Here is a 16,762-nt window from a genome sequence, read left to right as displayed (position 1 = left end):
TTAACCAAGTTAGGGTAATTAGGCAAGTCATTGTATTACAGTGATTTGTTTTGTAGACAATCGAAAAAACGATATTGTTTAAGGCGACTAATAATATTGACCTTAAAATTATTATTTTTTAAATTAAAACAAAAAGAATTATTAAGAACAAAAAAATTCACAGGAGGACTAATAATTTTGACTTCAACTGTAAATAATTATTCATACATACATTATATATCATTATATGCGACAGAGATATATTTAAACTTCTATTTTGTGAGTTTAAACATAGATTTAAACAGAAATTAATATCAAGCTCTGCATAAACAGCTTCGCTTTGTAAAGTTTCACAAACTAATTTCAGGAGGAGCACGTGATATGATTGATCGCAGCTAGTCTCTCATCTGTAATCATTAGCGAGCCAATCAGATTAATCCAAACTCACTATAAATAACCCGACTAGCATTACTCCCTCATCTTCGTTTTTTAAAGAATCCCCCCATCCACCCCATCTCCTCCTTTCCTCCTTTACCAGGGGAGCTTCCTGATCTTGTACCCCCTCATATGCTCATTGACCAGATGGGAGCCCTGGGCTCAATTATCTCCGAGCTCAGGATTCTATCCTGGGACAACATGCTAAACCTGCTATTTTTATCAAGCAATATCTAAGTGCAAACTCTTGAAGTAAAGTTTATTACAGTAATTACAGTAAAATTACAGTAAGAGCTGAGTAATATGATATGATTGTTAAACGTGCATTAAACACATATTCAGTATATTACATTTGTCTGTTGCCTCATTACAAACATTCAAGGCAAATTTCACAATATACACGTTAAACTAGCAAAAGTTAAACAGACTTGTGGAACTGAATAAACTTTCACAACGTTTGCATTCTGACAAGCTATAAACCGATGTTGCTCCATGGCCATACATGGCTGCCTGCTTCCCCAACTGTTCCTTAAAGTACAAATGAATTCAAAACTAATCATAGGATTTTGTTTTAACTCACATTGCAAGTTTTGTGGTGAACAATGAATCTGTTCATCTTCCCCTTATAATCTAAAATTTAAATCTGAAAATGCACTTCCTGTTTGTTTTCAGTTAAATTGGGTATATGCAGAGCTAGTGCTTCTTCTCAAACTGATAAACTTCCGGTGAATGGTTAATGTGACTTTTTTTTCCAATTTATGGTTCCTTTTACAGCATTGATGTTGTAATGCAATTAAATAGACTTTGGCATTCATTTAGTTGCTCAAACGTAAAACGAGATGAAAAGCCTTTTACTTGCACGCGCCTGTCAGGATTAGCAGGCTAGCACAGAAGCTCCATTCAATATACTGGGGTAAAAATAAATGTTCATATTTTAAAGACATGGCGGGAAAATTTTTATTTAATGTGATCTTGTACAATCTGAGACTTGTACAATCTGAGACACACTTTTATATCGCATATCACTCAGCCAGTGGGGATTGCTGATTTTTAAAGAAAACAGACCTTAAACACTGTGGCCAGTGGGGGCGTGCATGTCAATCATCCCATATGGAATGTCAGAGGCAGTGTTTGGGATTTACCACTCGCAGAATTTACATGAGAATGAGGAAAGAATAGTGTTTGAAGCTTACGGTTGACATTACCACATGATGAACTTTTATTATTCAGTTACTCATAGATTCACCTATAGCGCATGTCTTTGGACTGTGGGGGAAACCGGAACACCCGTGAGAAAATTACGCCAACACAGGGAGAACATGTAAACTCCACACAGAAATGCCAACTGGCCCAGTTGGGACTCGAACCAGCAAGATTCTTTCTGTGAGGTGATAGTGCTTACCACTGAGCCAATATGCCGCCAAAACAGACACAATCAGAATACTGATGTTAGCTGCATTTACCTGTTTGTCCTGTCTGTATTGTTGTGTTATTTTCGTCGAATTATTTCTAGGGCGAACTGGGTTTGGTGGCTAGTTCCTATATCTGTGAAAGCAAGCCCTAATATTAAATATCTCCCTCTTTAAAAAAAATGACAGGAATTCACAGGAATGTTCTGTCAGGGTAAGAAGACAGATGGATTGATTGATCAGGTGATTTCAGACACCCGTCACTAGTGTTTCACAGGTATTTTATGCTTGTCAAAGAACTTTCACATCGCACTCCACCCTTAAGTCTCTTGAATAAGCAAATGAGAGGCTGTTATGTCAGGAATCTCGGCTCAGAGTTCATTTGGTGCATCCTGTCAAGACACTTGAACGTTTAAGTGTTTAAAAAAAATAATTAGGTTAACAGTCTCTCACGGTCATGTAACAAGCTGAGTCAAAAGGAGCACTGACTTTGTCGTGCAGAGCTGAAAGTGTTTGGGATTGTGTTTGCAGGGAGCGTTCTGGGGCCTGATGGTGGGTTTAGTGGTGGGATTGACACGGATGGTCCTGGAGTTTGCGTTTCCTCCTCCTCGCTGTGGCGTGTTTGACCCTGCTCCCTCTGTCTTGAGGAGTGTGCACTACCTGCACTTCGCCATCATACTGTGTGCCCTCACTGCTATAGTAGTGGCTGTGATCAGTCTATTGACTCCTCCACCCACTGAGGAACAGGTAATATTCTTTCTTGAATAATGGTTTCAATGTAAAACAATGAAATAATCAGTTTCATTATTTTACACCTATGTACTATACGCTCACCGGCCACTTTATTATCTACACCTGTCCAACTGCTCCTTAACATGTTTATTATCAGCCAATCACATGGCAGCAACTCAATGCATTTAGGCATGTAGACATGGGCAAGACGATCTGCTGCAGTTTAAACCAAGCATCAGAATGGGGAAGAAAGGTGATTTTGGTGACTTTGGTGCCAGACGGGCTGGTCTGAGTATTTCAGAAACTGCTGATCTACTGTGATTTCATTGCACAACCATCTCTAGGATTTACAGAGAATGGTCCAAAAGAGAAAATACCCAGTAACGCGGCAGTTCTGTGGGCGCAAATGCCTTGTTGATGCCAGAGATCAGAGGAGAATGGCCAGACTGGTTCGAGCTGATAGAAAGGCAACAGTAACTTAAACAACCACTCGCTACAACTGAGGTATGCAGAAGAGCATGTACAACACGTCCAACCTTGAAGTGGATGGGCTACAGCAGCAGAAGACCACACCAGGTGCCACTCCTGTCAGCTAAGAACAGACAACTGAGGCTACAATTCACACAGGCTCACCAGAATTGGACAATAAAAGATTGGAAAAACATTGCCTGGCCTGATGAGTCTCGATTTCTGCTGCAACATTCGGATGGTAGAGTCAGAATTTGGCATCAACAACATGAAAGCGTGGATCCATCCTGCCTTGTATCAACGGTTCAGGCTGGTGCCTAAATGCGACAGCCTACCTGAGTATTGTTGTACCCATCTTCTAATGGCTACTACCAGCAGAATAACGCACCATGTCATAAAGTGCGAATCATCTCAGGCTGGTTTCTTGAACAAGACAATGAGTTCACTGTCTTCAAATGGCCTCCCCAGTCACCAGATATTAATCCAATGGAGCACCTTTGGGATGTGGTGGAACGAGAGATTCGCATCATGAAGCTATCTTGTCAATATGGACCAAAATCTTTGATGAATAGTTCCAGTATCTTGTTGAATCTATGCCACAAAGGATTAAGGCAGTTCTGAAGGCAAAAACCTGGTAACTATTAAGGCGTACCTAATAAAGTGGCCGATGAGTGTAAGATTCTGTAATTAATATTGTCTGCAAAACACATTCATGAATATCAATAACCTGTTTTATCTGCATAGTGTCAAATCTTTAGTTTAGCATGGATTATAATACTGAACCTTGTAAAAGTTGGTTTGTAATATCTTACATGCTTTTTAGCATTTTAAGTCTCTTATATTGACTAGAGCTATTTTTTGACCCAAAATACAACAAAGACAAAGTTGTATTGTGTATTATTGCAGTCTTCATTCTCACATGATCCTTCAGATGTCAAATGATAATTTGGTGGTTATGAAACATTCTTTATGACATAGTTGGGCTGCTTAAAAAATGTAGAAACTTCATGTAAGTCACACAATGAAGTTACTGTCACTTTTGATCACTTTAATGCATCATTGCTGAATAAATGTATGAATCATTTCTTAAATGAGACCCTGAAACACAAACCTTATTGCACGAGTACATTTTTGGAAATAGTTTGGGTCAAAAATATAGATTTTTCTTTTATGCCAAAAATCATTAGAATAGTAGCCCAAGTAAAGATCATGATCTATGAACATATGTATATATATATATATATATATATATATATATATATATATATATATATATATATATATATATATATATATATATGTGTTCATAGATCATGATCTTTACCTGGTATGTATATATATATATATATATATATATATATATATATATATATATATATATATATATATATATATATATATATATATATATATATATATATATATGTTCTTAGATCATGATCTTTACTTGGTATTTATATGTATATATGTATACAGTGCTTAGCCTAATTGAATACACCCCATTTTGAAAGTTTATATTTTAAGTGAATATAGGTCATATATTTTGGTGCAGTTGAACAAAACAGATTTATTAAACAGATATATTTATTAAAATAATATTTTAGTCACAGAACATCTTTAGAAATGGAAAGATAATACATTTAAATTCATGCTAAATATTGCAAAACAAAATTACAAACTACAACATTTCAACAGATGTTTATATATTTTTTGTTTCTCTTGATTTTTGCTATTTTTGAAAAATGTATTTAATATTTTTACCTAACATGAATTTGGGCTACTAAATTTTGAACCATTATTGTGAGTTATTTTGTTAGATTAGCTCCAGATTTGGCTTCAGTACTGACTAAACTAATGTAAATGCACAAATATAATATTGTAAAGCATCCTAAAGAAAATATTCATTTAAGGAGAGATTTGTGAGGGGTGTACTCATATATGCTGAGCACTGTATAAATATATATACGAACATGGCAGTCAATTTGGACAGTACACAAGGGTTAATTTGTGACGCTGGATCTCAGTTTCAAACAGTCAACATTTATGATTGGTTTTGTGGTCCAGCATTACAAATTAACCCTTGTGTACTGTTCAAATTGACTGCCATGTTCGTGGCTGTTTTTGCCCTATTCACTTCCATCATAACAACATTTTTTTTCAATGCAAAGCCTTGACACTAAATAATCATGTATGCTTGATTGTTAGTGTTTTTCCCTGTTGGGAAGAGGTCAAACTTTACATTTTTACTGTTGATCATCAGTTGGCACTATTAATGCTTTTAGGCCTGTATATTCTATGGGTTCTGTGGAGTGCACAGCAGATGAGAGTGTCCATGCATAAATACACTTTCTATGTTTACTATGTTATTTTCTTACACATATCAAGGTTAGTGTGCAAAGGTCTCTCTTACACCCCTCCCCCCACCCCTTTTGTTTTTTGCACTGCAACTAATGATCAACAGTAAACAATTGTGAATTCACCTCTTCCCAACAGAAAACCACCAACATTCAAGAGCGCATGATGATATGAAGTCATGGCTTTGTAATCAAAAAATGTAACTATAATGGAAGTCAGTGGGGCAAAAACAGTCCTGAACATACTGAAAGGGTAGTCAATTTGTCCAGAGTGTATTTAGAAAAAAAAAATTCAAAGCATTTTCCCAAAATATGTGTCAAAATAAGATTTACCACCAAAAATCATTCTATTGCTGAAACACAGAGAAAGCTGTGACCAAAATATGACCGAAAAAATTCACCCCAGAGTGGATAAAAACATTCCCAACAGCACACAAGGGTTAAATAAATAATTAATTAATTTTAATAAATACATTGTTAACATTGTGGCCTCATTATTAATACGTTTAATTCAGCAATACAAACACTAAAAAAACCAAAACAGTTTTAGTTTGTACTTTTAATACAACTGTGTGTAAAATTGGCTCAACCCTTGAGTTCAGTCTAATAATAAGTAAAAAAATTACTTAAAATAATCAATCCATCAATCCCTTCCTTCCTTTGAGGTTTTGTTGAAAATTTTATTGAATTAAATTCAGTAGTATATTTGCATGTGTACATGTTTGTTTTTGTTTCAGACACATAATCTAACATGGTGGACTCTCCACAACAGCACTGAGAGAGAAGTCCCTCTGCAAAAAGTCTCTACACTCAGCCGCAGGACAGACGGTAGAAAAACACAGACATTTGTTTTCACTATATTAATGAGGTTAATGATAATATATCACCTACTGTATACCATTGCTTCTGTGTACCCCAAAACATAACTATCAAAGAAACATGTGCAAAAGGATTCAGCCAAGATTTAGTCACGCCAAGTCTTTTTGACCCTGAACTTTCACTATATCAGTAAGGACATTTCTAAATGATGAGGATATGTTTTAACGGGACAGTTTATAGACTAATCCAGCTTCCTTCCACAGATTGAGGTGTGAGAGGAGTATATATTGTAGTATGATTGATCTCTTGAGGATTGTTGTGGTCTATTCATCAGGGTGTGGCGGTGTTCTGCGTTTGTGTATCAGTTGACAAAACAAAAGTCTTATGTGCGTGAGAACACACACAAGGAACTGAGAAAAATACCAATTGGCATTTTGTTGCTTTTCAAGTGCAAGTGGATTATGTTACCAAACACAGCATTTGGATATTGCATTGTGCTTTAAAATGAGTCTCAGCATAGATGGCTTGGTTTGCGTATGATTTGAGATGCATTTTCAGAATTCCAGATCACAAACAGATGCGAGAGGCACGTTTTGTTTTGACATGATGTTTTAAAGTGCACCTATCATGCAAAATCAACATTTGGAAGCTGTTTGGACAGAACTGTGTGTAGGTTTAGAGTGTCCACAATCATACTGGAGTGATATAAGCAAAAAGTCTTTCTTTATTTCCTGACATTAAAATAGCCCAGCAGGCACACAAAGTCATCTAACGTTGATGTTTAGTTCTATTTTGGTTGCAATGTCAGATGACCAAAATTTAACGTCAATTTGCTGTCTAATACTGACGTCAGCTGACATCTAATACTGACATCATCTAGTGTGTGGCATTAACTAGCTTAAATCTAACATCATTTTAACGTCATGATATGGCATCTATACATCGTCAAAGTCTAACATCAGTAGACGTTTATCTTTGGTTGGTTTTATGTTGTGTTATTACCTAACTTAAATTCAACGTCACTTTAACGTCATAATGTGATGTCCATACAATGTCAAAAGGGATTATCATTAGCCGTTGATCTTTGGTTAATTTTATGTTGTGTCGTGAACTTACTAAAATTAATCTCAATGTTGAAGTCTGACCTCAAACTGACCATTTCATATACAACCAAAATTCAAAGTTAACAATTGTGGTATCCGCTTGTTAAGTGTGACGTCATTAGCCCCCCTATTTATTTTTTCCCCAATTTCTGTTTAATGGAAAGAAGATTTTTTTTCAACACATTTCTAAACATAATAGCTTTAAGAACTCATTTCTAATAACTGATTTATTTTATCTTTGCCATGATGACAGTAAATTATATTTGACTAAATATTTTTCAAGACACTTCTAAACAGCTTAAAGTGACATTTAAAGGCTTAACTTGGTTAATTAGGTTAACTAGGCAGGTTAAGGTAATAAGGCAAGTCATTGTATAACAATTGTTTGTTCTGTAGACAATCGAAAAAAATATAGCTTAAAGGGGCTAATAATTTTGACCTTAAAATTGTTTTTAATAAATTAAAATCTGCTTTTACTCTCGCCAAAATAAAACAAATAAGACTTTCTCCAGAATAAAAAAAAATGGTGAGACATACTGTGAAAATGTCCTTGCTTTGTTAAACTTAATTTGGGAAATATTAAAAAAAGAAAAGAAAATTCAAAGGGGGGCTAATAATTCTGACTTCAACTGTATATATATATATATATATATATATATATATATATATATATATATATATATATATATATATATTATCCATGCCTAATATCAGATGGCCAGAAAATAAAATGATAATTTTTTTATAAATTGTTAAAATATTGATATCTGTGATGCAGCAAGTCCAGAGTCTGTTGTGTATGCCATGATTTCATATAACATTCACTTTAATATGTGATAGCACCAAAAAGTGGTCATAAACGAATATTTTCTCAATTCAAATGAGTAGCAGCTTGTACGCAGAAACAGTATTTCATATGTCACCGATACGTCATGACTTAAAAAGCGGATATTACACCAAAAAAATTTATTATTGTGGTATTATGGGATAAACGCTTACAAAAATATGTCAAATTGAAGTGAAGATCTCTAAAGTCCAAAATGTTCACTGTATATACTTTTTTGTCAGTATTAAAGGTTTAAAATATCAAATAGTGTTGGAAAATGTGTCAAGTGGGTTGATGAAGAGACACTTTACCAGAAAATATCAGGACGTGCTTTTCTAGAGCCTTTATGTGTAGTATATCTTTATATGGTCATTGGAAATTATCAATTTGGACGGGTCTGCTATAATATCCCTTAGGGGTCTGTTTTAGGTCCCATACTTTTTAGTACTTACAGTCGAAGTCAGAATTATTAGCCCCCCTGATTTTTTAGCCCCCTGTTTATTTTTTACCCAATTTCTTTGTAACGGAGAGCAGATTTTTTTTCAACACATTTCTGAACATAATAGTTTTAATAACTCATTTCTAATAACTGATTCATTTTATCTTTGCCATGATGACAGTAAATAATATTTTACTAGATATTTAAGACACTTCTATACAGCTCTGTGACATTTAAAGGCTAAACTAGGTTAATTAGACAGGTTAGGATAATTAGGCAAGTTATATTATATAACAGTGTTTTTTTCTGTAGACTATCAAAAAATATAGCTTAAAAGGGCTAATAATATTGACCTTAAAATAGTTTTTAAAAAAAATTAAAACTTCTTTTACTCTAGCCAAAATAAAACAAATAAGACTTTCTCCAGAATAAAAAAAAATGGTCAGACATACTGTGAAAATTTCCTTGCTCTGTTTAACATCATTTGTGAAATATTTAAAAAAGAAAAAAAATTCAAAGGGGGGCTAATAATTCTGACTTCAACTGTATATGCTTCCTTTGGGGCAAATCATCAGCAAATATAGACTGGGTTACCACTTTTATGCTGACGATATCCACATTTATATCAGCTCCAAATCCAATTAAAATCAATGGGGGAGAGATTCTTCTCTGTTGCTCCACCCAGTTTATGGAATGCTCTCCCTTATTCCGTAAGGAATGCTTCCACATTAGCGAATTTTAAGAAGACGTTAAAAACTCATCACATCTCCAGTTTGGAGGAAAGTCCTTACCTCAGGTGGAGGAGTTCATCTATCTTGGGGTTTTGTTCACAATTGAGAAAAAGATGGAATGTGAGATTGGCAGGCGGATTGGTGCAGCGGCAGCAGTAATGCGGTCGATGTACTGGTCCATTGTGGTAAAGAGAGAGCAGAGCTGAAAGGCAAAGTTCTCAATTTACCGGTCATTCTGCGTTCCTACTCTCACCTATGGTCATGAGCTTTGGTACATGACCGAAAAGATAAGATCTTAGATATAAGCAGCCAAAATGAGTTTCCTTCGCAGGGTGGCAGGGCGAACCTTTATTGATAGGGTGAGGAGCTCTGTCCCCCTTGAAGAGCTCGGAGTAGAGCCACTGTTCCTCCACATTGAGAGAAGTCAGCTATTGTGACTTGGGCATCTGTTTCGGATGCCTCCTGGACGCCTACCTAGGGAAGTGTTCCAGCCATGTTCCTCTGGGTGGAGGCCTTGGGAAAGACTTAGGACACGCTGGAGGGACTATGTCTCTCGGCTGCCCTGGGAATGCCTCGGGATCCCCCCGGAGAAGCTGGAGGAAGTATCTGGGGAGAGGGAAGTCTGGGGTTCTCTCCTAACACTGCTGCCCCCTTGACCCGGCCCCAGAAAAAGGGGATGAAAATGAATGAATGAATAAAAACTCATCTTTTTAAGACTGCATTTTTAGATTCTTGAACACTCCGATGTGTTTTAATGTATTTTATTGCATGTTTTAGAAAAGCACATTATGAATAATATATATTATTATTATTATATGTATATTTTTTTATTCTTTGATCCTAGGCTGTGAGTCTGTGCGCAGGAGTAAATGTGTCCGCACCGCTGGCTTCTGCAGCCCTCGACCAGGCCGATTTGCATCTGGGACTCCACCCCCCATCATTCACAGCATCAGAGAAGATCCCTTCTGGTCTCGTTTCTGCTGTGTCAATGCCATCATTCTCATGTGCGTTAACATCTTCCTCTATGCTTACTACGCATAACATACACAGCAGCTTTTTTCTGTTTTTGATACAAATGCTCCACCTGCATACAGTTGAAGTCAGAATTATTAGCCCCCTGTGAATTTTCTTTTCTTTTTTTAATATTTCCCAAATTAAGTTTAACAGACCAAGGACATTTTCACAGTATGTCTGATAATATATATTTTTTTCTGGAGAAAGTCTTATTTTTTGTTTTATTTTGGCTAGAGTAAAAGCAGATTTTAATTTATTAAAAATAATTTTAAGGTCAAAATTATTAGCCCCTTCAAGCTATATATTTTTTTCGATAGTCTACAGAACAAACCATCATTATACAATAACTTCCCTAATTACCCTAACCTGCCTAGTTAATTTAATTAACCTAGTTAAGCCTTTAAATGTCACTTTAAGCTATATAAGTGTCTTGAAAAATATCTAGTCAAATATTATTTACTGTCATCATGGCAAAGATAAAATTGGTTATTAGAAATGAGTTATTAAAACTGTTATGTTTAGAAATGTGTTAAAAAAAATCTTCTTTCCGTTAAACAGAAATTGGGGGAAAAAATAAACAGGGGGACTAATAATTCAGGGGGGCTAATAATTATGACCTCAACTGTATCTTATAAAACCTTTGGAATTTTAATTACTATTTACCTTCGTTAAATTAGCAATTTAATTGATTGGAAAACATTGCAAGGCATCATCATCACTAGACTCAACCGACCTATAAACATTGATACAGTAAATAATTTGTTATTTGTGATGTAAAACTGCATGTTTGGCTTTGAGAATAGAGCTAAAGAGGATTTACTATGGGCAAAGCGTAATAATAATATCTACTGTAACTGTTTGTTTGATTAATAAGTTTGCAATGGCTGGGAGAAAAAAGTAAATGTAGTCATTATCGAATACTCCCAAAGAAATGGGCGTACATTTAACTGCAGTTTTAAATAAATGAGCAGTGATTAAAGTGTAATTTTCTGTACAGCACATCCATTGACTGCGTAATTTTAGCCTTAATTATTATTTCAACAATAGTGGGAGAATAGTCAAAGATTATATGGTTGAGAGATAAGCTCATAAATGTTTTTAACCCTTGTGTGCTGTTAGGGATCCACTCTGGGGAGATTTTGAGTCTTAATTTTTTACAACTTTCTTTGTGTTTCAGCAAATGGAATGATTTTTAGTGACATTTTATTTTTTGACACATATTTTGGGGAAATGCTTTGAAAGAATGTTAAAACTCAACAAATTCACTACCCTTTCCTTATGTTAGTGGCTGTTTTTGCTCCGTTGACTTCCATTAAAATGATTTTTTTTTTTAGCCATGACATATTATTATGTATTCTTGATTGTTGGTGGTTTTCCTTGTTAGGCGGAGGTCAAATCTGTCATTTTTGCACCAGTTGAAGTGCAAAAAAAACTCAGTTTCTGGCTTTTATATGGAGTTATATTGGGTATATTGTGTGTGTTTGAGATAGGGATGTCCAGATCCGATCACGTGATCAGAAATTGGACCCGATCACACAGTTTCAGACTCGATCAGAAGGGGACGTTACCTCCCAATCAGGACTTAAATTTTATATATATATATATATATATATATATATATATATATATATATATATATATATATATATATATATATATATATATATATATATATATATCTGTGTGTGTATAGACAGGCAGCGAAATACAGAAGGTGGACCAAAGTGCATCAAATGATCTGTAATTAAAAGGAAAAAAGAAAAATACAATAAATATATACATTTTTTATATTAGACACACATATGATGCTTGTATTTGCACCAGCTCAATGTCCTCAACTTCACGCACTGGGTTAAAATAGGCTTTACAGTGTCTAGTCCTTCACTTCCAACATGTCTGTTCAGCTGAGGGAACGGAACCAACCCCATGACGTCAGACACAGCGATATTCCAAGATGGTGGCCCCCTGGGTCTAAAATCTATAGTAAAACATGCCGTTTTCTTCTAAATGGTTACATTAATCGAGTTTAATATATTTTCATTAAAATGGAATCCAACGTACAAAATAATGTAAACTTGACTGATTGCTTAATTTCCCCTTTAAATGCTGGCAAAGTAGAACATGGAAGCAGCGTGAAGTGGAAAGCACAAGTATGTCTGTGGTCTGGAAGTATTATAAAGTTGATGACAACAACATTGCCGTAGCAAACTGTGAGATATGTAATCTTGGGATTGCAAGAGGTGAAAAGGAAAAGGCTACATTTAACACAACAAACAAACAGAGTTGTTGAATATTAAAATAGGGTGAATTAAATAAAAAATAAGGAACGTCCTAGATTGTTTCTTCTCTCTTCTTTATTCTTTTTTATGTATTATAGAAGTACCGGATTGGGTTTTGGTATCGATAGATATTCAAATTAAAATGACTCAGACTCGAGGGCAAAAAAACCTGATCGGGGCATCCCTAGATTGTGAGTGTGTGAGTGACCTTACACTGACTACATTTACATGGACATCAGTAATCAAATTATTTGCCTTAATCTGAATAAGACAGTAATGTGATGGTGTTTGCATGAGTTGCTTTTTAAATGTTCCTTTCATGATCCCGTTTTACAAAAGACAAAAAGAGAAATCAATTGAGACAACTGAGATATTGAATGTGAGTACTGCCGCATGCCGTATGGGGAAAAAAAAACTCAGCATTTCGCAAAGTGTCTGTGGTCCTTCTCTGACTCGGTAGGTGCAGAGAATAGTGTCAAACAGCCGTGTGTGTATAGACTATCCTGTAGAAAAATGCAGCAAAAGTCCTACTCGATGCTAATAGTTTGATTGCGGTGTTTACATGTTTGTACTGCACTTCAATAATGTGACTAAGGGTACTTTCACACCTGTGGATCGATTCTTTTGTTACGAAACAAGGATTAAAATTGTTACAATGTTTATTTTTGTTCTTGGTGCGGTTTGCTTTCAAGCGGCAAAGTTTCTAAACGGACCAAAAGAGCAAAACAAGTTCTTTGGTCAGAGTTTCAGGGTTTATTTTGCTGAGTCCCGCTCAGCTGTTATGCGTCCTTATTTTAATTTATAACGATGAGCAATAAGACGTTCATTTATTTTCTTTTTGGCTTAGTCCCTTTATTAATCTGGGGTCGCCACAGCAGAATGAACCGCCAACTTATCCAGCATATGTTTTACGCAGCGGATGCCCTTCCGGCCGCAACCCATGACTGGGAAACACGTACACTACGGTGAATTTAAGCTTACCCAATTCACACACCCACAGACATCGTCACCAAATATAAATCAGAGGTAAGACTCTCTCATGCATAGCAGTTGGCCTATTCATTATAGACTTTAACTAAGTCTATAAATAACAGAAGAAATAACAGAGAAATAACAGAAAAACCAAGACTGCAGTCCGGTGAGTTTTCCTAACGGATAAACAGCTCTCGTTAATAGTTTAGCATGCATGACATGAAAAGCACATTTACCGGTAGGAATGACATCCCGGCCTACTCATAATTCACTCTTCATTTAGCCATATATATGCCTATTACATATCCATAATACTCTGTGATATAGCCTGGTTCAGATCGTATTGGTTTCTCACTACAATCGATCCGCTCCAGAATTCGTTTCAATCGAGCCACCACCTCATTCAGGCGATCTCGGACCGATTGTTTTGGCAGATCCAAGCGCGATTGCTGGATTCACATATGCCAAATGAACCATGCTAACTGGGAAAACGCACTCCAAAAAATCAGCATACTCCACATGTCTTAATTCAATTTCTGTTTAGTTCGATATGAACTCAATCGTAATAAATTAATAATTAAAAAAAATCTGTTTACATGGTAGACTCTTAATCAGAGTATTGTCTTAATCGCATTAAAATCGGATTATTGGTGTCCATGTAAACGTACTCATTGATATGTCAGGGAAAATCAAAATAAGCAGCTCAGAATATAATAAACATAGTAAGTATATTTATGCACACACACTCTAACTGTTTGACTCCATACAACTCCATATAAAAAGCCAGATTTTTTTTTTGCACAGGCCTATTTAAGGGGTTAATGGTGCCAACTGATGATCAACAGTAAAAATGACACATTTCACCTCTTCCCAACAGGGAAAAACACCAACAATCAAGAGTGCATCATTATTTGGTGTCAAGGCTTTGCGATCAAAAAAATATTGTTATAAAAATATTAACGGGGCAAAAACAACATAATGAAAGGGCAGTCAGTTTGAGCAACACACAAGGGTTAAACACATACATGATGGTTACTTAAAGAGGTAACTGTTGCATATTTATGGATCTTTTTTCTTCTTTTTTTTCTCTTAAATTGTTGTTGTTTTATTATAAATGTAAAAATTGACATTAAAATCGTGAAGCAATGCGTTTGAACGTGCAGATTTTGTGCACCTTTAGAATACAAAAGGGAACATTGCAAAATATAGTTAGTAAATAAAACTTTATTTTTCACTGGAGTTAAATCCATATAGACGATATGTGCTTTTAAAATACATCCTTACATTATTAAGCAATGTTACACCTAACATTGGTATCATTTTACAAAACTGCACATTGAAAAGTGAGTCTTGTTGAATGGATAATGAATGCAGTGTCACTTCTTGCAATCAAATTCACCATGTGCAGGCAATTGAAATGTTAATCGGTGTGAAGATGAGTCAGCGTTTCACTGAATCACTGATTTTATCACAGCTCTGAACATTTGCTGCAAAGCCTTGCCTGATACACTGTATACTTTGTATATCAAAATAACAGTTTATCTTTCTCAAATCACATCAATATAATTTCTATAACATTGCTCGTTATAAATAAACTGATCATCATAGAAATACGTTTGCCACTCCAAAAATAATATTAGCTTATTATTGCTTGTTTTTATGATCATCATGTTGACAGCAGAGTCCCAAATGTTTTCATATGGTGTGGGTGGATCCAACATTTTTCAGTCAGAGGTCTTCCTGAACATACATATGGACAATAACAATAAACTGCTTACTCTAATAATTACAGAAATAGTTCATTTAATGAAAAAGGTACATTTAATTTCCACATTTTCTGTACAATACTTTTTTATAAAATAAAATATGTGTTATTTTATTACATAATTACATTTCCTGCTAGTTTTACAAATGATATATTGAATTATGGGTTTGGAAAGTAGCATTATTATACTAATTACTATTAGTATGTATATATATATATATATATATATATATATATATATATATATATATATATATATATATATATATATATATATATATATATATATATATATATATATATATCAGTTACAAATTATTATTATTATTATTATTAGCGTTATTATTAATATTATTGTTTGAATAATAATAATTATTCTTTATTTGTTTTCCTTTGGCTTAGTCCCTTATTTATCAGGGGTCGCCACAGCGGAATGAACTGCTTATTATCATTATTATTATTAGTATTATTATTTGTATCGTTATTATTATTATTTGTATTATTATTATTATTATTTATCTCAATATTATTATTGGGGGCGACACGGTGGCTCAGTGGTTAGCACTGTTGCCTCACACAAAGAAGGTTGCTGGTTTCAGTCCAGGCTGGGTCAGTTGGCATCTTTGTGTGGACTTTGCTTATTCTCCCTGTGTTCGCGTGGGTTTCCTCCGAGTGCTCCGGTTTCCCCCACAGTCCAAAGACATGCGCTGTAGGTTAATTGAATAAACTAAATTAGCCATAGTGTATGTGTGTGAATGAGTGTGTATGGATGATTCCCAGAACTGGGTTGCAGCTGGAAGGGTATCTGCTGTGTAAAACATATGCTGGTTAAGTTGGCGGTTCATTCCGCTGTGGCGACCCCTGATGAATAAATGGACTAAGTCGAAGGAAAATGAATGAATTATTATTATTATTATTATTATTATTGTTATTATTTTAAAGTGTTGCAGGCGTGAATGTTTTAAAGTGAATGCAGAAGGCGTCCTGGACACTCCCCCAATCTACCATTAGCTGAACTAAATATTAGCCCCGCCCTAAACTCACCATTGGTTGAGCAAATGTTTTGTAGCACCACAAACCCACAGTGTTTACAGAGACATCATCAACATGCAAAAGATTTAAGCTGTCTCTGCATATTAACCTAGGATTGACCAAACATTTTCAAAGAAATCAATATTTTAAAACACAAAAATTTTCATTAGTGATGTTTTAAAGATAAACACAGAGGGAAAAAAACAACATGAGATTTACTATGTACATATGAATATATTTACAGTACCTTACAAAAGTCTTGTCGTCGATCCCAGTTGTAAGAGCAACAAATAATAACTTGACTTCTGATTGATCAGTTGGAAAAGTGCTAGAAGGTAAATTTTTCTGATGAATCATCTGTTGAACTGCATCTCAATAAATCTCACAAATACTGCAGAAGATCTA

The 16,762-nt window shown here is 34.9% G+C and overlaps 1 protein-coding gene across 1 annotated transcript in view; it reads left to right on the top strand.

Moving 5' to 3' along the window:
- slc5a10 (solute carrier family 5 member 10) overlaps positions 1-11,794 on the top strand; it is a 50,963-nt gene extending 39,169 nt beyond the window's left edge. Inside the window, exons 13-15 of the mRNA XM_056462790.1 lie at positions 2,355-2,570; positions 6,115-6,205; positions 10,140-11,794. Coding sequence (XP_056318765.1) covers positions 2,355-2,570; positions 6,115-6,205; positions 10,140-10,336 — 504 coding nt within the window. The 3' untranslated portion in view covers positions 10,337-11,794. The remainder of the gene's footprint in view (positions 1-2,354; positions 2,571-6,114; positions 6,206-10,139) is intronic.
- Positions 11,795-16,762: the final 4,968 nt, after the last annotated feature.

Source organism: Danio aesculapii, chromosome 1 (genome assembly GCF_903798145.1).
Source record: "Danio aesculapii chromosome 1, fDanAes4.1, whole genome shotgun sequence".
NCBI lineage: Eukaryota > Metazoa > Chordata > Actinopteri > Cypriniformes > Danionidae > Danio > Danio aesculapii.
This window is presented reverse-complemented; position numbering and strand designations above follow the sequence as displayed.